The 27,366-nt window shown below is 44.7% G+C and overlaps 1 protein-coding gene across 1 annotated transcript in view; it reads right to left on the reverse strand.

Annotated features, from left to right (window-relative positions):
* Positions 1-3,821: 3,821 nt before the first annotated feature.
* PRCP (prolylcarboxypeptidase) overlaps positions 3,822-27,366 on the reverse strand; it is a 40,069-nt gene continuing 16,524 nt past the window's right edge. Inside the window, exons 2-9 of the mRNA XM_066621602.1 lie at positions 15,175-15,315; positions 14,981-15,082; positions 13,872-14,053; positions 11,211-11,368; positions 10,787-10,959; positions 6,588-6,752; positions 5,440-5,627; positions 3,822-4,662 (exon numbers count right to left, since the gene is read on the reverse strand). Coding sequence (XP_066477699.1) covers positions 4,455-4,662; positions 5,440-5,627; positions 6,588-6,752; positions 10,787-10,959; positions 11,211-11,368; positions 13,872-14,053; positions 14,981-15,082; positions 15,175-15,228 — 1,230 coding nt within the window. The 5' untranslated portion in view covers positions 15,229-15,315 and the 3' untranslated portion in view covers positions 3,822-4,454. The remainder of the gene's footprint in view (positions 4,663-5,439; positions 5,628-6,587; positions 6,753-10,786; positions 10,960-11,210; positions 11,369-13,871; positions 14,054-14,980; positions 15,083-15,174; positions 15,316-27,366) is intronic.

Consider the following 27,366-nt stretch of genomic DNA (forward strand, 5'->3'; position numbering starts at 1 on the left):
TGTCACAAATGTGCCTAAGGCTCATTTTAGGAACTGGGGGGGGGGGAGAGGGGCTGGCGCAGAGGAGTTGGCGCTGGGCCTCTGTGCCACTGGGATGAGCCACAAGAGTGTGTGGCAGTAACTTTCCAGCCAAGCAATGGGAAGGCATTTTTGGGCAGGGGGAAAGGTTGTAACTGGGTGGGGGAAAGGTAGCCTGGGGGCACTTCAGTTCCAGGAGGGATGGGGAAGGCAGCAGAGGATTCCAAAGCAGCCTCCCCCCCCAGGTCTCAGAGCCCACTACAGTTCTTCTCGGTCTTACAAGTAGACCCATCAGGGCTGCTGGGGCCCTACATGGGGTAAGGAAACCAAAGTTCTTAACTTACGAACATAAGAACCACCCTGCTGGATAAGGCCCATCTAGTCCAGCTTCCTGTATCTTACAGTGCCCACCAAATGCTCCAGGGAACACACTAGACAACAGGCATAACCTGCATCCTAGTGTCCTCCCCTGCATCTGGCAATCAGAGGCAGCCTACCTCTAACTTGCACATACCTACTATGACTAGTAACCCATAATGAACTTTTCCTCCAGAAATTTGTCCAACCCCCTTTAAAGGCATCTAGGCAAGATGCCATCACTACGTCATCACTAAGATGACATCACACTAAGGAGTTCCACAGACTAATTACACACTGCGTAAAGAAATATTTTCTTTTGTCTGTCCTAACTCTCCCAACACTCTACTTTAGTAGATGTCCTCTGGCTCTGGTGTTACGTGATAGGGAAAAGAGCGTCTCTCTATCCACTTTATCCAGCCCCTGCATAATTTTATATGTCTCATACAAAACTTGAAGAGACCTCTGGCTGCTTCCCCAGCTCCACAGGATAGGGGGGGATAGGGTAGGGCTAAGCTCAGTAAACTTATTGAAACATTCTTCTGAGTAGTGTTTAGTATTGTGCTGACAGAGACATGAATGAACCTTAAGGAAGATGCATGGAGACAGGTACTACTTCTAAAGGCCACCACTGGCCAATGGAAGAGACTGGAATTGTAAGAATGGGGGGGGGAGCCTGCTTTCTGGAAAAGAGCACCACTTCACAGTAATTCAGTTCACACTTTCAGCAACTCTTACTCAGAAAAGACAGACAGACAGACAGACAGACAGACAGACAATGAATGAATGAATGAATGAATAGTGGGTTGTTCATGGTTACCATGAACAAGGCAACACATGTTCTGAATATTTGATTTTGAAGTGTGAAAGTGTCATAGTAGTGCTCAGCCTTTTCTCAGTTCAAAAAAAGAGCTGTTTTCCCCTTCAGGAGAGAGGGAGTGTGAACATCAAAGAATTCTTTTCACCTGGTCTGTATTCTGATTCCCCAAAGATGCTCAGGGCAGCACAGAGGGCTCCCTCTTTTATCCATCAACAACCCTATGAGGTAAGTGAGGAGGAGACCAGGCATCTGGTCTTTACTCGGTAGCCTCTGTAGCCACAAGTGCTGTTTTTTTTAGCATTTTAAAGGTCTCAGAAGGCTTTCCAGGAGCTGGGGAGGCCATGGGCAGCCTCTCCAGCCCTTAAAAAAACCTTCTAAGGACTCAAAAAATGGGCCTGGAAAAAAAGAAAAAAATGGTAGAGGGGATCCTGTGTTTCCAATAAAATCGCTAAATCGCTCAACATAGAACAAGCTAAAAGAATACTAAAGCTGTACATAAAAATAACCTTGCAAAAGATAGTGCAGCAAGTCCTCATTTTAAGTCATTTCATTATAAAATTGATGAGAAAAAAAAAATATGAGGAGCCACTGTCTGATGAGTTTGCATGTTCTCCCCATGTCTGTGTTTCTACAGCTCAGAAAGCTCAAATTTATTTCAATATATAATAGCAGAAATATTTTGGGCAATGGCATAGCTAGAAGCGGTGCAAAGCACTGTGTTTTGCAGGAAGCGTCAGCACAGCATGCAAGCGTCCCCCCCCCCTTTGGAGCCATTCTGGGTGGGGCTCTGAAGGGGAGGAGCCATTTGCACGCCCTGCTGAAGCTTCCTGAAAAACACAGCGCTTTGCACCGCTCTAGCTACACCACTGGTTTTGGGTCTTCATTTAGAAGTTTGGTAATATTTTTGTGACCAGTAGAAATGTAATTCTTGTTTACCTACATCAATTAGTCTACAGTAAATTGACCTTGTTATAAGTTATTTTGCTTAAAGTTGCAGTTTCCAAAAAAAAAACCATCTACAACTTCGAGGACTTGCTGTATGTGATCCAAGTTGCAACTAAAGGAGTCACTGGTTGTGCAAGGCTGAAAAACTATAATTCTATATGTGTCTAAGAAGAAAGTCCCAGTGAATTTAATGGGACTTACTCCCAGGTAACTGTGCATAGGACTGTAGCCCAAACGAGTTACAGCGTCACTGGCCTTCATCAGAGGTAGAACAGTAGTGCCTGTAATATTCTGCAAACTTCCCACAGTACTGCATTCCCAACAGAATAGCTCAGTGGTTTTCAAACTCTCATGGAGAGTTTGAGCCACTGTAAGTGCTTGCGGGGGCAGGGGGAGGCAGCAGGGGTGGGTGGAAGGCAGCGGCACAATCCCCAGGATCGTGCCGCTCACAGGGCTGCAGGGGCTTGGGTGCACTTACTCAAGCCTCCTTCAGCCTCCCCAGGGTGCAGGGAGCCCAGTGCGAACCTTTGGCAGGGCTCCCTGCAGCAGTGAACGTAAAAGTGATTGCACCCCACCTCTGCTAAAGCGGAAATGGAATGCAATCGCTCTGCCAAAGGTTCACACCAGGCTCCGGGCACCCTGGGGAGGCTGCAGGAGGCTTGAGTAAGTGCATCCAAGCCCCTGCAGCCCAGAGTGGCTTGATCCTGGGGATGGCGCAGCCGCCTCCTCCCTGCCTCCAGGCTGCCCCCACCCCTTAAGGGGGCAGAGGCCAGGTCCCACAGGCTGGGGCGTCTCGACGCCCCAGTTTGAGAAGCCCTGGAATAGCTGTTTCTAGTTTCCTTCTGAATGTTGGAAGCTTTTCCGTCCCACAGATCTGAAATACAGCTGTGGGGATTGAGAATCTGTAGCAACATGCAAGGGAGAGCTTGCTCCTTCTCCACAGTCAAAAATCCTTCTCCCAGTTTCTTTCCCATCCCTAGGATTTGCAGCTACAGCTCAACAAAGAAAGAGAACTATCAGGAGACGGGCTAGGCATCTCCCAACTTCTCATCTACTTTGGCCTCAAAGTGGTATCCTTCCAACAGGTCTGCACCATCAGATTACTCTCTAGTGCAAATATGAGCCATACTGATTATTAGCACTTGCAGCTGCTTGATATTCAATTGTCTACTTTTCTCTATTGCTGAATTGTGATTTTCTGAGAAAGCAGTTCTCAAATTGTGCATGGCTTTCCTCCCCCAATTATTAGGAGTTTTCCTTGTGGTGTTCAGGCAAATGCAAGCCAGGGCTCAGGCAAATGCAGAGTTTCCTCACATTGAGGAAAAAAATGGTACATCTGTATGGCAAATGCTTGAAGCCCACAGCCTCAGTGGGAAATGAGTTTACCCAACAGATAATCAGCTTCTGTGACACACAGGCAGAAGAGAATAAGGAGGTACTAAAATTTGGTGAGCCTAAGACAGGCATGATAGGCAAATACAAAGTTTGCTTGGCTGTTCATCGACATCCAACTTTCTGCTCCTATAAACTTTGACAGAAAAGTGGCTAACATGAAGTGGGGAACCCCAGGTTTGACGCGTAATATCCAGGTCTGCTGCTGGCTAAACCAAGACCAAGCCCAAGGTAAGCTTAAGAGGCATAAAAATGGTCTGCTGGAGGTAAAAATAACTGCAAGGGCCCTGTGCAGACTGGATGAGCAAACGTAGGTGCCCCTGATTTTAGCAAAGAGGTTTCACAGCTTGTGCCTCTAGGTTTCAAAATGCAAATTTCCAGGAGACTGTTTAGTCCCAGCTGCCTCTGCATAAACTGGCAGATATGTGACCAGCTATATAGCTGGCTTAACTTGGTGTCCTGATGGATCAGACCAAAGATTCCTCTTTTCCAGTATGCCATTTTTAACATAGATGCCATTTGCAGTTGTAGGCTCTGGAGTCAGGCAAGTGCCACGGACAGGAGCTGGGACTGCCATGAAGGTGCAGGCTGATGCGACTCTAAAGTAGCATGAGTGGGGGAGGTCCTCCTAAATCCTGTCACTGCTGTTTGCAGCCTATTAGAAGGCAAAAAGCTCTAGGAACAGGCAGTGGCTGCACAGCATGGAAAACAGCATTGCCTGTGTTTCTGTACATCATCCTACTCCTGCCGATTGTCTTCCATTAGTACAGCTGAATGGACAGATTAGGGTACTTGAACTGGGAAAGAAAAAGACAAGTGGGGGAAAGCTTGTCAAGGAAGTCAAGAAGATGTCTAATGCACTTCCCAAAAAAAGCAATGGGAAAAAGAGCCACTGCAAAAATCCCAATCATTCCAGTTATTTTTAGCGCTTGTTAAGGCGGAAATTGGCCAGCCACGTTTTCATGTAGTGAACTTCCAGGAGTCGGGCTTGCAGCACGGAGGCTGGATCATAAGGGCTGTTGGAGCGCAAGTCCAAGTGATGGGCCCCTTCTGGGATCACAATGGCAACGAGAGAGTCTGTGATGTTATGGGTGACTCCACCCCCAGACCAGGGGTCAAGTCCGCCATTACTGGAAGGGAAAAGGAAGAAAAAGAATGAGTGTCACACCTTCAAATTAGGAACAACCCAAGTTACAACATCACCACTATGGTCAAGATAGGACAGGACAGGACAAGGCACTCCTCTTTGACTTCCTTTTGTCAGAATAAACTAGGACAGCCCAGAGACGCTGCTTTCTTGTGTAAGGGTCCATTCCTTCAAGGTTCATCACTACGTGGTTCCCTTTTTAGTTTGTCCCGACCTCACAGAGTTTAAACCAAGGAAGAGTTATCAGACGCATATGAATCATAAATCTCCTTTATTCTAAGGCAGTGTTTCCCAACCTGGGGGTCGTGACCCCCCAGGGCAGGCATTCCCAACCTTTAATTTGAAAGCTACCCCCTTAAGGAAGGTTTGCAACTCAAACAGAGATCTATAGGTGCTATTAGTTCAACACTTCTGGGTTGTACAGACAGTTGCCCTTGAAAAAGAGCTGCAGAACCCATAGGAGTCTCCTGGAAGTGACATCACAAAAGGTAGAGACCAAAGAGGTCAGTGAATCGCTGAAAAACTCTTCCGAGTTCCAAGTGGCTGTTTCTAGGAAAGCTGCCTGTAGTAATGCACTATCTGTCCCTCTTCCTCTGCTGATTCTCCCATCATAAGAGGCAAAGACTATAGAGGTCAGTGTGTCATAAGAAAAACTTTGAAAATCACTGCTCCAGAAGAGAACTCCAAATCTCACTCATTTGGGAACAAAATATACACTCCTGTTGTATCTGGTACAACAGAAGAAATGTCAGGAGCTCACCTGAAAATTATGTTGCTGTGAGAACTAATATTTTTCCCTCCATAGCAAGTGGGAATCCAAGAAAGACGAGGTCTCACTTTCCAGGCCTTGAAGCACTCCTCTGAGTAGGTATGGAAGTCCCACTTCTGAGGCTCAAACATGTCATTGATGCCGTCTGAACACATGGGCATCACCATTTCAGTGCAAGCCTTTGGAGAAGGGAAAACAGCAAGTTCAGTTCTCCAAGCTCACACATGTAGAACTTTTCGCATACACACCCCACACACAATTCCCCTCAGCAATTCAAGCTTTCATCAAAAACTTTGCAAATCTTTGCTTTGTTCCATCAAGGCCAGTGCCACATTTTATCACATCATTGCCTCCCACCCCATAGATTACAGAAAAGGGAGAGCCTTAGTGAATTCTCCCCATAGGTTGTCCAGTGTTCTGACTTTCATGTAGGCTACAGATTAAGATAAACATTCACAGGTATTCATTCAGCATAGCTGCTGAACAAGGTGCGTCATCCCCTCCCCATAATCTCTCCTGTGGCTGCAATATAGATTGTATGCTCCTCAGAGTAGGTGCCCATCTTATACTTTGTCACATACCATGGATTCCAATGCTGCTATATTAACAAGGCAGCCAGTTACTTGGTTCACTGAGTCTTTTGTTCAATGAATCAGCATTTTCTACTCCAGTCATGTGCTTCTCATTATAAGATCATCATAACATCAAGAAGAACAAAGTGACCCTTTCGGCTCTTATTGCTCCATTGTTCCAGAGTCCCAAAGCCTTGAGAAACCCAGGACTGCTATTCTTCCCGTTTCTACCTGGAATTGCTGTTCATTAACTTAAGTTTTGAATTTTTTCACCAACTAGCTTCACTTCCATTTTTCCCCTGAACAGATTTCCTTGTCATCATCACTGCTGTCTTTCAGACGCCAAGAAGGTCCATCTTGTTTTCCTGAGCTTTTAATACCAATGTTCTTTTAAGAAAACATTGGCATTAGAGAACTCCATGCTGATGTTGCAACTTGGGATCTAGCAGCTGGTTAGGCCTAGATACACATAATGCCCAGATATGCCCCCCCCCCAAAAAAAAATCACTCATGTTCCAGGTTCTGCCATGGCATTGTGGGGGAGGTGGATAGGAGTGGCACACATACCTGATAATCCCAGCCTTGAACCCCAAGGCTTTTTGTGGCAATTTGAGTTAAGTTAAAGCATGATGTATGTCCTGTGTAGTTGTAGTAGACATTGGCTGCCTGGAAGATATTCTTTAGCAATGATTTGTCTGACAGTTTGGGATCTTTCAAATATTTGCACAATTCCTGCAGTAAAGACAGAAAGGAGATGTCCAAAGGGAGATGAGAAGTCAGCAGCAGACTGGGCTTGCAGACAAAAGACATTGGGTATTGGGGTTGTGAGTGCAGATTAAACACTGAACCCACAGGAATGGCCTAATTGCCTGAGGGTGGTTTAGCTATTTGCATCATCCTTCCCAAAAGAATTTTTCCATGTATCAGGTGTAGAATGGATGCCTCTACATACCATTTAAGAATCAGAGGGTGGGGTCATGATGGTCTTCATAGATTGACCTTTGGCTTTATTGGAGTAGTTTTGATTTTCTTAATTCCCTGTTTGTAATTGCAGTTCAGCAACTGACTGCCCTAGGCAGCCTGCAGCCCAAATCCTATGATGTCTATTCAAAATTAAGCCCTACTGTAAGCATGTGGAACTTGTCCCCAGGTAAATGCATATAGGGCTGCAATCCTAATCATCTTCCTCAGCAGTTTTTTCCTCCCAAAATGGTTGAAAAGGCCTTAAGTGACTGGTCCCTTTCCTCACAGAATGAGGAAAAAATGCAGAATTGAGATTGAGCCACTTGATTCCATTCAGCTCAAAATCAAGGCACTGGTATTGGGTTCTAATTAAGAATCCTGAAACCTTTGCTTTGATTTTAAAACAAAAACACCAGCATGTTTCTGTCTTATGGCTGGAGAGTATTCCTGAACGGGAACGCCAACGGTACATGTTGAAGACTTATCAACCATAGTGAGCTCAATCTAGAAAAAAGGTGCATGGGGGAGGGAGACATGATAATGGGCACAATCCTAATCAGGTCTACTCAGAAGTAAGTCCTATTTTGTTCAATGGGGCTTATTCTCAGTGTGGTCAGGATTGCAGCCTAAGACAGCCTAAGCCTAAGACCCTACCCTTTATGGCTCGGGTCCGGGGTATTTGAGGGACCGCCTCCTTCCCTACAATCCTGCCCGTGCTCTTAGATCATCTGGGGGGGCCCTTTTGACTGTGCCGCCACTAAGAGATGTGAGAGGGGCGGTGGCCAGGAAGAGGGCCTTCTTGGTGGTGGCCCCCGAACTGTGGAATACCCTCTCTTTAGAACTGAGAACTGCTCCCTCGTTGCTAACGTTTCGGCGTGGACTGAAGACCCTTTTATTTCAAAAAGCTTTTAATTGTTGACAGGCTGGCTGGCGTTCTTGCTTTTTATATGAAAATCCACGGGGTTTGTTTGTTTTTAGATTTTTTAATTATTGTAAATTGTTTTTTAATGTATTTTTAAGGTGTTTGTAAGCCGCCTTGTGTGCCTGCTGGGCAAAAAGGCAGGGTATAAATTAATAAAATAAATAAATAAAATAAGACATACAAAATTATGCAGGGGGTGGATAAAATGGATAGGAGGATGTTCCTTTTCCTCTCACACAACACCAGAGCGAGGGGTTGGTTTCAGTTGGGCTGTTACAAAACATGAGGGAGGTTATGATAAGGGGACCACCTGCACATTTTATGGCTTTCATCCTGGAACCAGGCTATGGAGACCTTAACCCTTATTTCTATGTCTGGAGGGGAAGCACAGCGTGTACATGTTGTTGGTGCCGAGGGGAGAAGGGTGGTATATAAACCATTTAAGAATAAATAAATAAAAGTAACAATTTTGTTGAAGATCTGAGAAGGGGGTCTACAAAGATGCAACTGTACAAGTTCCAGACAACTGGGAATGCCTATTGGGCAAGGTTCACAATGGCATTTGGCTATGTGTGTGCAGGTCCCCTTTTCAGACCTTCAGCGGAACATGAGAAAGTTGGGGGCAGAAAGCATGGAGTCCTCTCACACATTGTTGGTTCTGCAGCAACAGGGCTCTGGCCCAGTAGTTCACTGCTTCCAGACAGCTAGGTGCTGGTCCCGCTGTAAGATTGACAGAGAAGTTCTGCTTCGCAAGACGACTCCTTTGCCCCATCGTGAGTGAGGCTTGGCCCCAGATACTACAAGAAAACTGACAATGATGTAAGAGCATCCAGAAGGGGAGTCACCTTAGTAGTAGCATAGCTATGGAGGGAGCGATGTGGTGTGGTAAATACTGCAGGTGCTGCAATGCACCATGTAAGCAGCCCTTCCCATTCGCTATTGGCGCCATTCTGGGCAATGCTGTCACTGCTCAGAATGGCTCCGACAGCGAGTGGGAGGGGCCGCTACATGTCGCATAAGCAGCCCCTGCATTACTTACTGTACTGACCCGTACCACATTGCGCCCCCCCAGAGCTAAGCTACTGCACCTTAGTCTGCTGCAGCAAAATACATCAAAGACTCTTGTAATATCTTAAAGGCAAACAGATTTATTCTATGATAAGGCTCTGTGGATTGCAGTCCACTTCACCAGATATATGAACTCCTCAGAAAGCTGGGATAAGCGTCTGTTTTATGTGACATGATCATGTGCTCCTTTGCTTCAGGAATGTAAGGGCAGGAATAGTTGCTCCTGCTTCTGAAGACAATCCTCAGCACTGCATGGCCAACAGAAAGGAAAAAAGTCACTTATTAAGATGCCTTCTAGCCTTTTCCAGCATAGTAAGCAGCTTCGACTGGAAGATAAAGGATTCCAAAAAGCTCCTCTGCTCAGCACAGATGTGCCATACGGGAGTTTAAAAGTGGCTTTAAGAGGCGGCAACCTCTATGGCAAGCAGTGGGGAGAGGTGGGTTTGGGAGCAGAGGAACGCCTCCTCTTCCCAGAGGGGACCATCTGCCCCCATTACCAAAAGGATTAAGCAGATACATTCAACCATTTGAAGGGATTCTTCTCCCTAAGCTCTTCATACATCTCTCCCTCTCAGTCAGAGACTAATCACATTAGTTGGGTCAGTGAAACCTCTCCATTTCAAAAGGGGGAGGGGGGAAAGAGGCAACTGAAACGGCTTATGCCACCCAGAGAGGTTGCATACGTTTTAAAAAAAAGAAAGTCGAGACAAAAGAGGAGGAAACCATCTCAGTTTTAGGCATTGCTAGACTGAAGTGTCTTGTCAAAAGCCCTCAAGGAACCCCCGACTGTTTCCAGCCACAAAACCACATGGGACTGTAACAAGTCTTAAAAGCAAGCAGTAAGAAGGATGGTATAGAGACACACACACAAAAAGAGAGGGCAAGATGGCCTTTGAGGGCCAAACTGCACATAGTATTTAAGAATGTTTCCCTTGACAGGCTGAGTGATTTTTATAGTTAATAGCCACTGAATTGGGGCATCTTCAATCAGAACCATGGCACAGCCCTCACCCTTTATCATGGTCCTCCCCAGGGTAAATAGATCATGGCTTCCTGAAGATCAATACTATGGCAGGAGCCAATGTTAAAGCCCCCACCCCACCGTGTGGTCTCAATCCACGGGTGCCCACAATCCAACCGCTAATGGCTAAAGAAAAATGAAGGCTGCCAGAGCTAACAACATTTAATGTAGTCTGACCCCAGTCTTAACAAAACAGTATTTTCTGGCTGTCTTACAAATAATTCTCTTAACAGCTCTCAAATGGTTTGGGACCCAGATAACTGAAGGATCACCTCTGACCATTATCACCAAGACCTGTACACTTTGGTCTTGCCTCCATCCAAGGCACAAGAGACTGAGCCTTCTCAGTAATGGCACCCAGGTTTTGCCGTTAGTAACTTGCAGTTATTAACTGGCTAGCCCCTCTCCATTTGTCTTCATTTGTTAATTAAAAGCTGTGTTTAAACATGCCTTCCAGCAAAGAAAGTTACAATCTGCATCAGTGGCTATAAGGTTTGCTGCTGTTTTTAAAAGGCTTGTTACTGGTATTCTTGTCATTTTTTACGTTTGCTTGTGAACATCGTCACTGAAATGTTTGGCTACTATGAGGGCTCCATTGGGAAACGTCATCACCAAGACATGAAAAAGCATAGCACAATCTCAGTAAAGGAAGAACACTGTGGAGTTTCCAAGTCAACCATGATGGAATCCTTGGCCATTTTCTGGTTTTAATGCGTCTCCATTTTTTGTCTGCTAGAGAGGCCTAAAAAAACACAGCAACTAGTATAGAGAGAAACACTTCAGTTCAGTTACCTGAATAGGCCAGGCAGGGAGAGGCTGCAAGAAGTTTGCCTTATACGGGTAATCAACCATGGCCAAGTTAATCCACGTCTCCCTTAGCCACGCTTTGAAGGGACCAGCATCCGCCTGAGTTTTCAGAGGTTTGCACAGACGAAATGAACATGAGAGCCAGCGCAAACCATCCTCTGAAGGAGAGAGAGAGAGAGAATAATACCACAAAGAGTACTGAGTTAGTTCTTCCCAGCTGTGTTCAGGGTGGAAGCCCATGAACATTAGTGCATTGGAGCATGGTGATCACATGAAGCTGGTCTATACAGAGTCAAACCATTGTGTTACCAAGCGTTTATCATTAAACTAGAGCACAACAAAGATGCAGTACAGACCAAGAGACAAAACATAGGTAGGTTTAGTATCTAGTCTGCTTAAAGCTGCCTACTTGTGGAAGCAAGACGGTCAATTGCCGCCCAGGAATTCATGATGCTTTCTGAGCAGTGCGCCCCACTCATCTTGAAGTCTTGTGTCACAATCTGGTAAAATATGCCACAGGGAGCCAGGCTATCAAACTGCCAGATTGGGGCTGAAGCCGCAAGAGCTCTGTGAACAAAGGCAGAAAAGACAAAAATCAGTTAGTTAAGGTGTGGTCTAGTCAAATACTTGTAGAGAAGAGATGCCTAAGCTTTTGACCTGGATTCAAATCTCACCTCAGCCATGAGTTGCCCACAACCTCCCAAAGGAGCAGAGGAGCCAAATGGCACTAGAACACAACCAAGTCCAATTGTAGTTATGTGCTTGTCTGATTGCAAATGGAAGGCTGGATTTTCAATCAACCTGCAACAGATCACGAGTGCAAATGCTGCAGAAAAACAACCTTCCCCAAACTGTTCATTTGTTGGTCTTTATCCAGAAATTTGTGACCAAGTTGTGCCCAGCCTAATAAACATGGGTCAAACCAGCGGCACCAACACAGTTTTTCAGGAGGGGGATATTGCTTTTTAGGAAAGGGGAATAAAAGAGAAAGTGAGTAGACTAGAAAAGAAGGACACATGTACAGTAATATTCAAATTCCATATTGCAAGTTGGGATTGGAAAAAAGGTGGGTTCCAGATCTAAGAACTCTTAAAGGCTAGGTTTCTTCAATTTCTATTCTGACTTCTCAGAAAGCATGGGATTTGCTTTGCCCTCTGACCAGGAGTAAGAGTGCAAGAAAAAGGAAGAGTGGGGTAGGGGGATGTTCACATTTGCCATTCCCAAATCAGGTGAGTAAAACTGGACTAATGACCAGAGATGGATTAGTTTTGGTAAAGACAATTGTTCTCTGGTGATCCCAGGCAGGCATGGGACTCCAGGTGACATCTGAAAGGAAAAGCTATGTGCGGCAGCCATGTGTGAACTGTTTCCTGATTTCTTTTACTCCATAACCAGCTTTGTGATCTACTCTTGCTGAAAAGTGGTATATAAATATTCTTCTTAATAATAGTACTAGAAGCTAGAGCTCTGGTCAGCATGGGAAGTGTAACAGGCTGCTTCCCAATGCAGCCTCAGTATCTACAGAGAGTTGTCTTTTACGGGGAGGGAGAGTTTTCTCAGGAGAGGGGGGCTCAAGGCACAGGCATAAGTTTACTTCTTCAGTGATAAATTTGGCGCTTGCATCGTATCTGAAAATGAAACATGACAATATCTGGTGCTGCTGAACTGTGTGGGTTGCTAGGAGACCCTAAGCCAGAGGACCAGGGCTGGTAATCAAAAAGAAAAAAGCACCTTCAAACCCTTCTTTATATACCCAGTGAAAACTTAAATACATAAGAACAGCCCCACTGGATCAGCCCATCTAGTCCAGCTTCCTGTATCTCACAGCGGCCCACCAAATGCCCTAGGGAGCACACCAGACAACAAGAGACCTGCATCCTGGTGCCATATACACCATAAACTTGACCATATACAGGACAAGAGAATGCCCACTTTTTATGCTCTGGCTCTTCCAGGTTTGGGGGGACCCACTAATGATGCCCTGCCCAGATTCCCCCCCCCCCCGATCTTAAAGGACCCCAATGACATGCAGATTGCATCACTGGGACCTGCATGATTGCATTTCTTCTAAGAAGGGTACAGAATGTACAGCAGATGTACAGAATCCCATAAAGTAACAATTTTCAACCAGCGTGCCATGGCACATCCGTGAGCTGTGAATGGTCCGCAGGTGTGCTGCAGGAGTTTGCGGTGGATCATTTATTAGTAGGGTTTTAGTAGGGGATAATCACATCCCATTGAGGGATGCGAGCCCCCCATCAGCAGCATGATGTGCCTTATCAATTGTCAAAAGACTGATGGTATGCCTTGACAATTCTAGTACCTTGTCAGTGTGCCATGGGATGAAAAGGGTTGAAAATTGCTGCCAAACAGGGTAGAACTATGGGACGGCAAAAGGTTAAAATCCTTTTTTCCCTGCAGTTCTGATGTGAATCAGGGCCCTGCACAACTGTTCACATGAAAAGGCAAAAAAAAAAAAAAGAATTCAGGCCTCAGTCACTCAATCTGTGTATTGTATAACTCAATGTTTCAAAACTAGTGGTATTACTACCATTGGTACTTGCAAGACCCCCAGACCCCTGCTGCCTGGCAGTGAGACCAGCAACACAATGCAACAAGCAGTGGTAGGAGGCTTGACTTGGTAGGTGGAACTCCAGAGTGCACTTTTTGCATGCTTGAAACAGCCCTCCTGTCTGCCCTGAGCCTCTTAGCAGTGTTCACTGTGTTGTAACTGGTGAAATCATCACATTTACTTCTAGTGGCACTTCCAGTAGATGGACCATGCAAAGTGGTATGGAAGGGACAAACATTGAGAAACGCTGGTCTAATTTGACTCTTGGATTGGTTCCGAACCCACTGGAATCTTCAAGCATTTGTTGATTCTCTAAAGCCCAAAGTTATTTGTCCTTGGATCAGAAGTACATGCATTAATGTTAGCTTAATGGGAAAGTAGAACCATGCCAGTTTCTTTAGCAACTACCCACCAGAGCAGCCAGTGCTTTCCAATAAATCTCCAGTGCACCGTATTGGACAGCACTGCTTTTCAGCACCCATCTTGCTCTGCACTTACCCAACTACTACATGGGGATATTTCATCCGAAACCAGGCAGCAAGCATCCCTCCATAAGATCCTCCTATGGCAATAACAGGAGTGTTTTTGGCTCCAGGGATTGTTGCCTTCAGGTGCTGAATGAGTACTGCAAAGTCTGCCAGAGCTTGCTCTGATGTCAGGTAGTTCAGATGCTTCGCATCCTGAAATTAGATTGTAGAGTATCTGCATGAAACAAGGAGACTTGTGGTCTCTCCCACCATTCTGCAGGTAGGGAAAGCATCTCTCTGTTCCCCCAGAACTCAAGAGGGAGAAGCCATTAGTTATTTGAATTTTTTCTGTAAACTGCTTTGTGAACTTTTTGTTGAAAAGTGGTATATAAATACTGTTAATAAATAATAATAATAAGTAATGGAAACAGCAATGTGGGGAGTAGTTCAGCACTTCCTATATTCACTGTATGGTCATGGAATGTAATAGGTAATTAGCTCTGCCCTGAGCCTCCACTTGACACAGCCTCTCTCACTGCCACTATTTTGCACCTGGTATTGGCTGATGGATCTTGGGGTGCTAGAGGGAGGAAAAAAGTGGATCCCACAAGCTTGAAGTCTGTCCATACCTGCAGTACAGCATATCACAATGCCACTGACATGATTACTGATGAAAAGGAGGAGGACTCTCTCTGACAATATCATATCCACTTTTGGTATCCATCTACCTGAATACCAGGCATGATGCAGCACAATGCCACAGGAAGAAGCTCTACCATCAGTGGGCAGGACTATGCTCACTTACACTAAAGGAACGCCTTGAAAGCTCACATGGTGAAAAACTGTGTCATACTCAGCACAGCAGAGCTATGAGAGAAGTTGCTGGGCCACTATGATGAAATATGGCTGTATTTAACTGGCTGTGCCACATGCAGTGATCTTCTATTCCCCAGTTTCTCTTATGCAACAATCCAAATGCTTTTATTACTCAGCATGAGATGAGATTGCCCCAACAACATCCTTCAAGTTCCTAGTTGTCCTCTATAATTTAATCTCTGCAGAACCAGTGGAACAGAACAACTCTGTACAACTACAATCGCTACAGAATCTGTGGACCTCTGAATGGGAGAAAACACTTACAGTGAATGATTTGTTTCCAAAGGGCAGGGACTCCCCGTAGTATCTGTGTTCGGCAAATACCAAGATGGCATCAAGCTCTTCAGCCACATTCCACATGAAACCCTGGCAGGGAATAAAGATCATTCAAAGACAGTGAAGACATGAAAAGGAGGGTGCTGTACTGAACTGTATATTAAAGCCAGAGTTCTACATACTGTATTATTAGCAAACCAGGTGATGTCTCCTTCATTGCCAGTGTAGAAGAGCATGCACCCAACATCTCTCTTCCAGTGCTGGTCTGCGATGAGATAGCGCTGCTTGAATGTACGGTTTTCCAAAAAGCCAAAGTGGTCAATCTGTAGAAACAAAGAGCAGAAAGTCCATGATTCAGACAGCAGGTAAAATGGAAAACCCCATGCTGTCCACAAGATGGCTAGGTCTATAATGCAAACATAAGAACATAAGAACATCCCCACTGGATCAGGCCATAGCCCCATCTAGTCCAGCTTCCTGTATCTCACAGCGGCCCACCAAATGCCCCAGGGAGCACACCAGATAACAAGAGACCTCATTCTGGTGCCCTCCCTTGCATCTGGCATTCTGACATAGCCCATTTCAAAAATCAGGAGGTTGCGCATATGCATCATGGCTTGTACCCCGTAATGGATTTTTCCTCCAGAAACTTGTCCAATCCCCTCTTAAAGGCATCCAGGCCAGTCACCATCACGACATCCTGCGGCAAGGAGTTCCACAGACCGAACACACGCTGAGTAACAAAATATTTTCTTTAGCCTGTTCTAACCCTCCCAACACTAAATTTTAGTGGATGTCCCCTGGTTCTGGTGTTATGTGAGAGTGTAAAGAGCATCTCCCTATCCACTCTGTCCATCCCCTGCATAATTTTGTATGTCTCAATCATGTCTCCCCTCAGGCGCCTCTTTTCTAGGCTGAAGAGGCCCAAACACCGTAGCCTTTCCTCATAAGGAAGGTGCTCCAGCCCCGTAATCATCTTAGTCGCTCTCTTTTGCACCTTTTCCATTTCCACTATGTCTTTTTTGAGATGCGGCGACCAGAACTGGACACAATACTCCAGGTGTGGCCTTACCATCGATTTGTACAATGGCATTATAATATTAGCTGTTTTGTTCTCAATACCTTTCCTAATGATCCCAAGCATAGAATTGGCCTTCTTCACTGCCACCGCACATTGGGTCGAAACATTCATCGACCTGTCCACCACCACCACCCCAAGATCTCTCTCCTGATCTGTCACAGACAGCTCAGAACCCATCAACCTGTATAGGAAGTTTTGATTTTTTGCCCCAATGTGCATGACTTTACACTTACTGACACTGCGCATCTGCCATTTTGCTGCCCATTCTGCCAGTCTGGAGAGATCCTTCTGGAGCTCCTCACAATCACTTCTGGTCTTCACCACCCAGAAAAGTTTGGTGTCATCTGCAAACTTTGCAACCTCACTGCTCAACCCTGTCTCCAGGTCATTTATGAAGAGATTGAAAAGCACCTACCCCACGACAGATCCTTGGGGCATACCGCTTTTCACCTCTCTCCATTGTGAAAATTGCCCATTGACACCCACTCTCTATTTCCTGGCGTCCAACCAGTTCTCAATCCATGAGAGGAACTGTCCTCTAATTCCCTGACTGTGGAGTTTTTTCAGTAGCCTTTGCTGAGGGACCGTGTCAAATGCCTTCTGAAAGTCCAGATATATAATGTCCATGGGTTCTCCCGCGTTCACATGCCTGTTGACCTTTTCAAAGAATTCTATAAGGTTCATGAGGCAAGACTTACCCTTACAGAAGCCATGCTGATTCTCCCTCAGCAAGGCCTTTTCATCTATGTGTTTTGAGATTCTATCTTTGATGAGGCATTCCACCATCTTACCCAATATAGATGTTAGGCTGACCAGCCTATAGTTTCCCGGGTCCCCCCTCTTTCCCTTTTTAAAGATAGGCGTGACATTTGCTATCCTCCAATCTTCTGGCACCGTAGCCGTTTTGAGGGACAAGTTGCATATTTTAGTCAAGAGATGAGCAACTTCATTCTTCAATTCCTTAATAACTCTTGGGTGGATGCCATCAGGGCCCGGTGCCTTATTGATCTTTAATTTATCAATGAGGTCTGAAACATCTTCTCTTTTAACCTCTATCTGACTTAACTCCTCGGTCAGGAGGGGCCGTTCCCCTCCTCGAAACATTTTCACTAGTGAAATTCACAGGTGCAGAGAACCTTTTGCAACCTGTAGGGATGGTGATGAATACACTGAGCAAAGAAGCTCAAAGGCAAGGCAGGGAGACAGTAGATGGAGCTATTGCACAGTCCAAACACTTCTCATTAAGCCAAAGGCAATCATTGGCAACCCTTCGGTTAAGAGCAAGATGTCCACCTGGGCAGTCAAAAAATACAACAATTCTCAAAAGGAGCACAAAATAACTGTTGGGTGGAAGAACAGGTTTGACATTAAGGATTTGCCCATTTGTCAGATCCAGGCATCTCAGGCTGGATGAGGAAGAGCAAACTGTACTAGGTGCTTTAGCAGAAGTCATTCAGAACTCACAGAGAGCCTCCCAGGTTTTATATAGATCAAGGCAACTTTGCAAAGAAACCCAAAAATTACTATCCCACAAAATTCATGCACTAGTCCATTCTCCTCTACATACTTGACAGTCATTTGCTGCAAAATAATTTGGAAAGAAAATTTTTTAAAAAAAATTCAAGAGGAACGTATCTAGCAAGAAACAGAAGCAAACAGCTACAACTTAAACGAATATAAAAAAACATAGCATCACAAAGCAAGCATGTGCATTTGGAAGTAAATGGTTTTTATTCCTACATTTGTAAAAAGAATTCCAATGACATCGTTCAACATACATTTTGGTGCCTTAAAGTTGGACCTATTCTTGGATATATTCGAGGCACTGATTCAAAAAATGACATAGGTTTGGCCGTATCAGCTCTAGTTTTGGAGCCAAGGCCCAGCCACCTTAGCTGCTGATTCAACCGGTCGTCTGCACACCAACATCTAAGGTTGCTAGGCCATATTTCCAAAACTAGAGCCAATGTGGCCAAACCGATGCCATTTTTTGAATCAACGCCCCAAATATATCCAAGAATAGGCCCAACTTCCAAAGCATGAGAACAAAAAAAACTTTGGGGGCAGTGTTATTAATAAACTTGTCCTATCTCAACCTTCTTCTTTACCTTTGCAAGTAAAGATCAAAGGCACAAAATCAAAGTCCTCCCATTTCTGGAGCCATTCCTTCATATCTAGGGCTGTCAGTATTTCACACAAACCAATTCTAGCAGCACTGGCCATATATAATACCTGTTCTCTAGCCTGCTCAGGGATTGATTTATTGGTATCCATAAATAAAAACAATATCGGGTCTGTTTGAATTGAGCATCCTGGGATTTTTTTCTCTAGTAAAGTTCTTTATTTTCCACTGGCATCTCTTAAACAAAGATTCCACCAAACATGGAAGAAATTACCAAACCAACTTTTTCTGATTCACCAAATTCTTCTAAGGTCATATGGAATTGATTCTTATAGCCAGATAAGCTATTACAAACCTGCATCAATAAATGCATTATCTACAAGCAGGTCACACAAAGCCATGCAAAGTCCCTGCTACGTGGGCAAAGAGACACCTGCTGAAGTGGTGCCCTCATTATAAATAGGAGGGGGAGAGTAACTGCCCTTTTTCATCACAGCAGTGTCTTTTCCAGTGGCTTTTGCTGGTGTCTTTTCTGGGTTTTTTAAAAGATTGTGAGCCCTTTTGTGATAGGGAACTGCTGATTGCTTTATTTTACTATATAAACCCTGGTATGAACTGCTCTTGTTGAAAAGTGGTATATAAATATTCATAAAAATAATGTGAGCATCCAAGACTTCTGTAGGAGACAGAAAATACATAAATATATACAAAACTGTCTCATGCCAAGTATTGCCTTTGGTCTAACCCAGTATTGTCTGTTCTGATTTGCAGTGATCCTTAAGAGTCTCATGCAGGGTCTTTCCCAGCACCTTTTACCTTTGACGGGAGATACTGGGGACTGAACCTTGACTCTTCTTCTTGCAAAACAGTTTTGGCCACTCAGTTACAGCCTCTCCCCAAGAGGATTAAGAGCACCTCTGGCCCACTACAAACATATTGCCCTGATTCTTTAATCATACACTTCTCCCAACCTCTTTCCTCTTGCAGGGAAATACCCTTCACAGCAAGTTGGGTTGGGCAGTCATGTTCCCTGGGAAATCAGGGCTCAGAGCATGCTGGAGAAACAGGAAGCAGAAGTGACTGCTTGGTGCAAGTTGCTGTGAAGATTGGCTGCAAAAAGGGAAGTCTGAGGCACAGAACAGAAAGCCTACACCACTGCCACGCCCGGGCAAGTAATCGTTACACAGTGGGCCACGGTTTGGAGATTGCTGGGGTAGGGCAATAGTTCGCCCTTGCCCCTGCTTGCCTAGCTTTAACAAACTTGATTTTAGAAAATTCACTGCTCCTTTGATGGTTGTGCAGTCCTCAGGACACAAGTGCTAATCTATGCCAAGCACTAAAGAGAACTTGCAAACAAGCTACTATTTTGTTTCCCCTATTTATTTCATCAATTTATTTCAAAATATTTCCCCTATTTTGTTCATCAACTTCACTTCCTTCAGTTGGCATCCTTCAGTCTTGGAAGACTATTGTATCACGCTCTGAATAGTGGTTCTGGGACAGAGTGTCTTCTCCAGTGCATGAAGCCTGGGTAAAGTAGATATGGAGGATAGACTGTTTCCCATGCAGCAAATCCCCCCTCTCCACGTTGCTGAAATGGTCCAATGGAAAGGCAGAGACCAATACGGTTGGTTCCAGCGGTGTCGCAGGAGTTGCCAGAACGTGACTGTGTTCAGCCATAAACTGCCTCAGGGACTCCGGCTCCAGATTTTGCCTCAAGGATGACTCCTGAAGCCTTTTCCATAACTGGATGTAGCCACAAGGCAGTGGAGGTTTGGGATCAGAGTTTTCCTTCTCTTAGATGAGCTGCCTTCCCAGGCTGACGAGTCCCACTTATCCAGTGGCTGTTTAGTCAACTCTTAGGACAAGTACAGCCAAACTGAGGGCCTATTCTTATCCCAGCCCCCAGGGGTTTCACTTCCTTAACAGTTGCATTATCCCCCTGTTGTGCAAAGCCATGGTTGCAGCACTCATCTAGTTCTTTTAAAAAGGGGGGGGGGGAGAGAAGACTGTAGACACAGAAAGACATTCTGCAGTCTAACTACTGATGCTGGATTGGAACTTGTGGGAATACCATACTAGGGAGAAAAATATGGCTGACACATCATTTTCTGATCCCCAGGAAGGGCTCCAAGGGTTCACGCCATCCTGCAATGACACACAGAGAAGGAGGAAAGGGCATATCCTGTCTGCACTAATTTCTCCCTGTGAAAAGGTTGAGGGATGCCACAGGATATCCTTCTGCAGTTTTCAACTTCATGCCAACAAGCCAAGTATTTTCAAGTGTCATTTTTATAAGAATCACAATTAAAAAAAAGAAAAGAAAAATCAACCTGTGGCCACTTAAGACAGGCAAGAGTGGGCAGTACATAGGGAGACTAAGGGCCCAATCCTAGCCAACTTTCCAGTGCTGGTGCAGCTGCAGTGCAGCCCTGAACAAAGGGAACAAATGTTCCATTACCTTGTGGAGGCCTCCATAACTACCCTCCCACCAAAAATGTAGTGCCCCATTGGCACAGCTACCCCAGGGCTGGAAAGTTGGATAGGATTTGGCCCTAAGAGCTTATACAGCCCTGTAGCCATATTACAATTCCCTTGCCACCGGTTTAGCCCAACAGGAAATACATGAGAACAAGTCTGACATTCAACTGGGGAGTAATGTGACCAGAAAGAAATTCAACAGGTGATGTTTCCCCATGATTTTCATCATCTGCAGATTTTATTTGCAAATACTGGAAATCATGACAAAAATGGGCAAAAAGAAAAGGCCAGCTGTTACTGGAAGTGGCAGAAACCTGAGCAGTGCTTAAACAAGGGGCCATAGGATTCCATTATTTGAAGGATCTAGTCCTACTTATGAAGTTAGAGTTGACACCCATGTTCACAGATGAGCCCCCTTAACATCCCTTTTTTCTCTCCGTACCATTTGTTCTGCTTCCAGTTTAAAAAGAAAGAAAGAAAGATTTCTATATATGCCATCTCATTTTACCACACTTTTAAGCCATTTCTGCCCAATGCTGCATATGTGCAACAAGGATAAAATGTGTACACCTGTGGGTTGGGCAGAAATGGATTAAACGAGGCTGGTTTAAAGCCCAGTCAGCAAATAATTGCACTGTTATGAACAAATAAGGGAAGTTGTTTTGTAAATTGGATTGAAATGGGTTTTTGTAACATGACAGTCTGGGGGGACGGGACCAGTTTGGATCAATATTGTGGGCTGCCAAGGTAGTGATTTTTTGTGGACTAGGGGCATGTGCAAGACTTGCCATGTCCTTTTATTGGCCTACATCACACCAACAAAAATTAGCTTAAATGATCAACACCTTCAAGACAAACAAATATACTGTGGTACATATAAACTTTTAAGACTTTTTTGTGGCCATAGCCTTCTTGGCCCTGGTCCACAAAAATTGTTGCACCATTTGGGTTGGTCTTTAAGGTGCCATGGACTGTTTTGGTCAGGTCACCAATTTACAACAGAACACAGGTGCGGATGTATCAGTTTATTTTGAACATAAGCTGCCTTAAGTGCATGTCGGTGGAGAATGGTACAAAAGCACGAAATCTGATTGTTCTTGCATATACCATGCTAACACATACTCCTTTAGAAGTGGATCAGTGGCATTGAAGAAGACTTCAGTTTTTGAAAGGAAATTAAATCATTGCAAGAACACACTAAAAAGAAAGTTAGCCTGTGTTTTTCATTTCTGGTGCAGTTATTCACATGCTGTCAATGCAGTAACTGCTAATGCAAAGAACAAACCAATGACAAGCAGCATCAAGAGAAAGAAGGGGGCAATAGAGATGAGTGACTGAGAAAGAAAAAAAGCTTATTCCACTCCAACAGATGTTCATCTTCAAATATGTGCCCAGGGCCTGCAGAACTGAAGCACCCACTGGTCTCTACTGCCAGCCAGAGGGCCACTGGGAGGCAGTGACATGTGGTAAGGTCAATAGCTGAGGAGACACTGTAGTGCCACAAGGCATTCTGGGACACTACCTGCTTGCAATTAGAGGGAGGACTGAGCTTGTTGCTGCTGCACCTGTGGTTGGTCTGTTGGTATATACAGCTGAGCTCCACAAATTTGGCAATTTTGATTATAAAAATTATACAGAAATGATGTTTATAATACAGATCAGTAGAAAATTCTTAGTATTTGTTTTATCATTACTTTTCATAACATTTATTTTCATTGGAGTGAGGCAGGAGAGGCTCTGCCCTCCCTGAGTACACATCCCTGATGGGAGGTTGCACCCTTGCCTCCAAGAAGGACATCACAGTAAGAGGATGAACCTGGCCAAACTATCAGCTGGCCAAGGCAGATGCCAGGAGCTTGCTTCCCCCAACCTGCCAGAAAGAACACTCTGTTCAAGCTTCCCGTTTCCAGGGAACTGTGAAAGGGGAAGCAAATTAAGGCCTCCAACATCAGCCAAAAGGATGCTGGAGTGCAAGTATGTTTTTACCTTTGTACTACTGCAAGCTACAACAACGCTCAGTCAACTGAATAATGCAGCACAAATCTCAAAAGTGCTAGTCCAGAGGTGTCAAACACAAGGCTTGCAAGCCTGATGTGGCCCATGGAAGCTCTTTATTTGGCCCCCTTTTTAATTGAGCTCTCCCAGAGCTGCCCTTTCAGTAGCACTGCTTCAGCTAAGGAGTCACTTCACAGACTACCTGTCAGCTGCTGACTGTCACTGCAACAGAAGCAGCACTGCTGAAAGGGCAGCCCATTTGATAATTGGCTTCTCGAGCACGATAGCCTCTGCACATTTTCTCTGTCATCTGCAGCTAATGAGAATCTATATGAGAAAAAAGTGCCTATTTCTCATCATCAGCTTAATGACTTCACTTCTGGCTTAATGGTATCACTTCTGGCCCTCAACAGGCACCATGAATGCTATTCAGCCCACTGTACAAAAGGAGTTTGACACCTCCGTGCTAGTCTGCCACCTGAGGCATTTATCCAGAAATCTTATCTTACGGAGAAATGTTTGGGCCAGAAGGAAGGTCCAGTTTATTTTACAGCAGTGAAATGGCCATCACAACGAGGGGCAATACAAAGCTCTTCAAGAGGAGGTTGACTGCCCCTGTGCTTCCCACAAGCAGCCATCTCCATAGAACAGCATTTTAATGTTTTCATCTCATGGCACACCAACTTCTCTATGGTTTCCGCCTCTGGTGTTACTCCTGGGAGAATCTTCTGGTTTCTGCAGCTCTAGAGCAACTGTCTGTAGTGACAAATTGTCCCTCTTCCTCTGCTGGCATGCTAGCAGAGGAAGAATGCAGACAATTCATCACTACAGAGTTTCCCTAGACCCAGAGCTACAGAACCTGGAAGAGCTTTTTTAGCAGTTGTCAACTGCAGTGCTCCACATGCCCACAGCACACCTTCCAACCATTTGTGGCACACTGATGTGGTACAGTACAGTGGTTGAAAATCACTGCTATAGAATAAGGGCAAACTCACACGCAGGGATGACACTCGTCACATAGTGAAGCAGTCTGGACATTTGCTACTAGGCAGAAGATTATGTCTGTCCAACTCTTTTCCACCTTTACTAGAGGTGCCTAGAATTACACATTGAGCAGGCACTCCTCCTCCTCCCCCCCTCCAGGTCATTTCTAACACAGAACTGTGATCAGACAGGTAAATATGAGCTGAGAAGCTTGCCAGGTGAGGATAACATTTTGTTTATGATGAACAGAAGTCTCCAAAAACATATGCTAAATACATTGGTGTTTTTCAGGTGTCACAGGACTCTTGATGCAAAAACAGAATAAGCCAGGCTTCTTCTGCAAGCCTGTTGTGACAGATGAAGTCATGACTACTGGTGGGGAAACAGGAAAATCCTGTGGAGTGGGGAATTCCTACCAATGCTCCACACTTGCTAAACATGATTTACTAGGCTTAAAGCAGGGGTGGGCAAACCCTGGGCCATTTGCAGCCCTCAGGGATCCCCTAATCCACCTGCAGGGAGCCCCTAGTCTCCAGTGAGCTTCTATTGCATCAGAGACTGCTGGAGCCCATGCTTGCCCACAACTGCCAGCTGCAACTGTGAGCTGCAGGCCAAGTTAGAGCAAGGCCTTTTATAGTCTCCATATGTTTTCTGCTTTTCCCTGGGCATTATTATTTTATTATAGTTTGCTTATAAATTCTTTTTCCCCAGCCCCCCTCCATAGTGTCAGAGAGATGTGGCCTTCCTGTCAAAGTGTTTGCCCACCCCCTGCTTTAAAGTAATTATCCACTGTTTGTTTTAATTTGTGTCTGATGTGAAAGTGTAGTTGCTAACTGTTGGGTAGGCACATAAGAACATAACAGCCCCGCTGGATCAGGCCATAGGCCCATCTAGTCCAGCTTCCTGTATCTCACAGTAGCCCACCAAATGCCTCAGGGAGCACACAAGACAACAGAGACCTGCATCCTAGTGCCCTTCCTTGCATCTGAAATTTTGATCTAGCCCATTTCTAAAATCAGGAGGTTGCACATAGACATCATGGCTTGTAACCCATAATGAATTTTTCCTCCAGAAACTTGTCCAGTTGCCTGGAGGACCAATTAAAGCTATGGTCAACCATGTTGGAACTAAATATTCGATACCTATCATGCAATACACAGTCAAAGTCATTAAAAATAAGTGATAAACCATTTAACTATATTGTCAACTTTGCTAAGCAGCTGCCTTTGATATTTGTTTAAATTTCTCATAATAGCAGGCTTTAATTAGTAAATACATTGATGTATATAGCATTTTGTTGAATATAAAGTTCTCAGCATTAAAAATGTGGACGTCCAATATAAAAAGGTACTTCACCCCTGATCCAGACAAATCAGATCTAGCTCAGGTTTACTGATCAGGTCTACTGTTGCTCTTCAGATCCTGCCCTTAGAGTATAAGTACCGGAGGGTTAGAGACAAGGTGGAAGTCTGCAAGAGAACTGGAGCACCCAGTTGAGTAGCAGGCTGGTGAGAGCTTGTCTGTTTGCCAGCCCCCCAAGGGGGGTACTTTGCATTACTTTCAGGTGGCTTTATGGCAAGGTTGGCCCTGGGGGAAACCTGATGCTTAAGAGCCAACATGTGCAGGGGCTATACAATCAATATAATCAAGCTAGAAGTAGGAAGAGATGTGCTCCTTGTATGACTAAGCCACATGGGACAAATCAGGCACCATCTGGGAATGGATATAGCCATGTCTGCAAACAAAGGAAGCCTGTGTCAAATGATTACTGAACAGCATGCTTAGTTAACTAAAGCTTTAGAATGGAAAGAGGTGGTGTGCCAGTTTAAAAATAACTATAGTGGGGGTCATAGTCAAAGGAGTTTTTTGATGGCATCTTCAGTCCTACATGACAATAGTAGGTCTAGGAAGCATCCTGTTCCCCACCTGTTTGATCATCTTTTATACAAGAAACATATGCATAAACATAATTTGTTTGAGAGCCAGGATAGTGGAGTAGTTCAATGAGCCAAGCTGAAGTGAATATACGTAGTTATGAAGCAGTGGAAGCCTCACAAAAACCCACCACCCTATATAATCTGTAGGATTGCAACCCTACTGGGGAACTACAGTCAATGATCATAGATCAAGGGAGCCACGGGCCAAAAAAGTTTGGGAACCACTGCACTAAGCGGTTGCCAGTTCACCAATTATGGAGTTGCCACTGACAATGAGTAAAAGTTACCAAAAAAATACAAAGTTTGGCACTGTGTCACAAAATAAACGAGAGATTTAGTATTTAAGGGCAAATATGCAGAAGACTACAGCTGGTACCCCAAAAGGCTGCATGCAGGTTTAAGGTTGCAGGTTCCCCACCCACATCTGAATCTAGAGCAGTGGTTCCCAAACTTTTTAGCACTAGGACCCACTTTTTAAATGACACTATCAGGGCCCACTCAGTTTTAGCAGCCTTTAAAAAGGAGAACTAAAAAGAAATGGTTTTATTTATAAAATACCACAAAAAGACCTCAAAGATTTCTCCCTATATTTTCACCGGCTTGCAAACCACAAGAGCTCAGCTCCTTGCAGAATAGTCAGCAGCTATCTTGCAAACTTCAGGAGCTGAGCTCTTTGCAGAGCAATTAGCAGCAACAGCATTTGATTTTTTTTTTAATAGCCTCAGGGCTTGATCTTTCCATTGGCAGCCCACCAAAAATCAGGTCACAACCCACCAGTGGGTCCTGACCTATAGTATGGGAACCACTGATCTAGAGAGCTTTACTGCCCGTCTTCCATCCAGTGTTAAGAAACCACCCACTCCACCAACCCCATGAAGCTGATAGTTGAAGCAGATATTCTATGCAACAAATGTCATCAGAAATAAATTCCCATGGAGGAGGGAGAAAAGTTACCATTCTAGGCTGTTCATAATCACAAGTGGACTGCAACTTGGTTAGCCATACAGCTTCTGTGTATCAGACAGAAGTTCATCTAAATCAGGGGCATCTATCCAGTAAATATGCCTTTGAAGTGCTAAATACCCATCCTGGAGCCCTTCCATTATACAGTGCACAACAGATGACTAACTGAAATGTTTACATGTTCATTGTGACATAGTGTTCCAGCTGAAAGATTCATCTCTGAACTACTCAGCTACAACAGTCCAATTTGCACAAGGGTTGGTGTTTGTTTTCCATTATACTAGTCATGTAATCCACTGAGCAGCTTGCCACAATCTGTGCCTGTACTCCACAGCACTTAGTGCTATCACCAGGGAGAATCCACAGCTCAGTGTTACAGCACTCCTGCAGCATGCTGAAGGGCCTGGGTTCACTGCTGACATCTTCAGGTTGGCCTGGAAAAATCCATCTGAAATCTTGAACCGCCACAGCCAATCACTGAGGCAATATTGAGTTAAGTGCACTAAAGATCTGGTTCAGTATTAAGTTGGAATCTGAGGCATGAAGGAGGTAGCAAGGTCTGAAATGGAGAAAAGATGGCTGATTGTTAATGGCCCCACACACAGTTACTTGGAAGATGTCCTTGAGATCACTAATTTCTGAACTGAAGGGAGAGCACCAGTTCTAGAGTGCAGAGCTACCAACTGGGAATATAGCCTACTGTTGCTTACTGGCATGGACTATTACATACCTCTATTCAATGATTAACCTGCATATTTGTAAATAAATCCATTTGCACCAAGAGATCACACACCTCTAGCATCTCTCCTGT

The sequence above is a fragment of the Tiliqua scincoides genome, chromosome 3 (genome assembly GCF_035046505.1).
Source record: "Tiliqua scincoides isolate rTilSci1 chromosome 3, rTilSci1.hap2, whole genome shotgun sequence".
Classification (NCBI taxonomy): Eukaryota; Metazoa; Chordata; class Lepidosauria; order Squamata; family Scincidae; genus Tiliqua; species Tiliqua scincoides.